A 1,128-nucleotide genomic window follows, 5' to 3' on the forward strand; every position below is an offset into this window, starting at 1 on the left:
TTAATCTATTCTAAAATTCATAATGCTTCTATATTTAAAAGTTTAAAAATAAATTTTTAAATATAAAACATCTTTACCTAACTTTTTAACAATCCTAGTGGCTAGAATTTAAGGCAATATATGACTTTTTATTTTTTTGCATTCATTTGTTTTTCTTATTTAACTGGATTATATTGAGTCTTTTTATTTTTTATTTTTTATTTAATTTATTTTAAAGAATAAAACTTATTTTTAATTTTAAATAGAATTGATTAATTAAATGCAGATATCTAATCACTTCTTTTAGTTTTTTGTTTTTTTACTGAGTGGTGGTCTAGCAACTCATGCAGCTTATTTTAATGTCACATTGCAGCTTTTTATAATGAGGTTTTAACATTCTCAACAAACTTCGATGATGATAGGTTTTAACATTGCAGCCTATTATTGAAATCATGTTATTATATTGTTTAATTTTATTAGATTTTAATGATTTGAATATTAATTTTTTTTTTATTTTTTTTAAATATTACTATTACTTGAACATGCCTGTTGTACTTTAAAAAAGAATTAATGAGCCCATAACATAGCATGGATTACTTATTTGTTCTAATTATATAAAGTAACTAGAATAATAGGTAAAATCATAAAGTCATTATAACCACATGCATTCAATCAATGAATTTCGCAAAACGAGCATCATGAATTTGGTTAGTAAAGCTAATTCGAATTCGTGGTAAATGGAATTATAAATAATTAAATGTAGCGGTCAAGGTGAATTAAATTTTAAAATTTAACCTCCTCGCCCCCAAAAAAAAAGAAAAATGAAAAAGAAAGAAAGATGTATCTGACATGCTGCGAGGCCGGATGGGTTTTTGACTTTACTTCCGACGTTTGGGCCTTTTCTGCCCTAACAAGCAAGAGGGAAAGGCCCAAAGACAATACGAAGAAGGGTTTTTTCGCTAGTTAAATTGGAGAGGTTGCCAACCAGTTAGGGTTTGTAATACGAAGAGGAACATTTCCCCAGCGGCAGAGCGGCGTCAGCACTTTCATAGTACCATGGTTCTCAAGTAAGCCTATCCCCTCTCCTTCTATCTGTATTCCACTCGATTGAATTGACTTAGTAGATCTCATATTTTTAATTTTACTTTT

At 28.5% G+C, this 1,128-nt stretch overlaps 1 protein-coding gene across 1 annotated transcript in view; it reads left to right on the forward strand.

The window, feature by feature from the left end:
* Nucleotides 1–817: 817 nt before the first annotated feature.
* LOC105132298 (60S ribosomal protein L24-like) overlaps nt 818–1,128 on the forward strand; it is a 960-nt gene continuing 649 nt past the window's right edge. The window contains exon 1 of the mRNA XM_011035708.1: nt 818–937. Within this exon, the coding sequence (XP_011034010.1) occupies nt 818–937 (120 nt within the window). The remainder of the gene's footprint in view (nt 938–1,128) is intronic.

Source organism: Populus euphratica, unplaced genomic scaffold (genome assembly GCF_000495115.2).
Source record: "Populus euphratica unplaced genomic scaffold, PopEup_1.0 scaffold39.1, whole genome shotgun sequence".
In the NCBI taxonomy this organism is placed as follows: Eukaryota; Viridiplantae; Streptophyta; class Magnoliopsida; order Malpighiales; family Salicaceae; genus Populus; species Populus euphratica.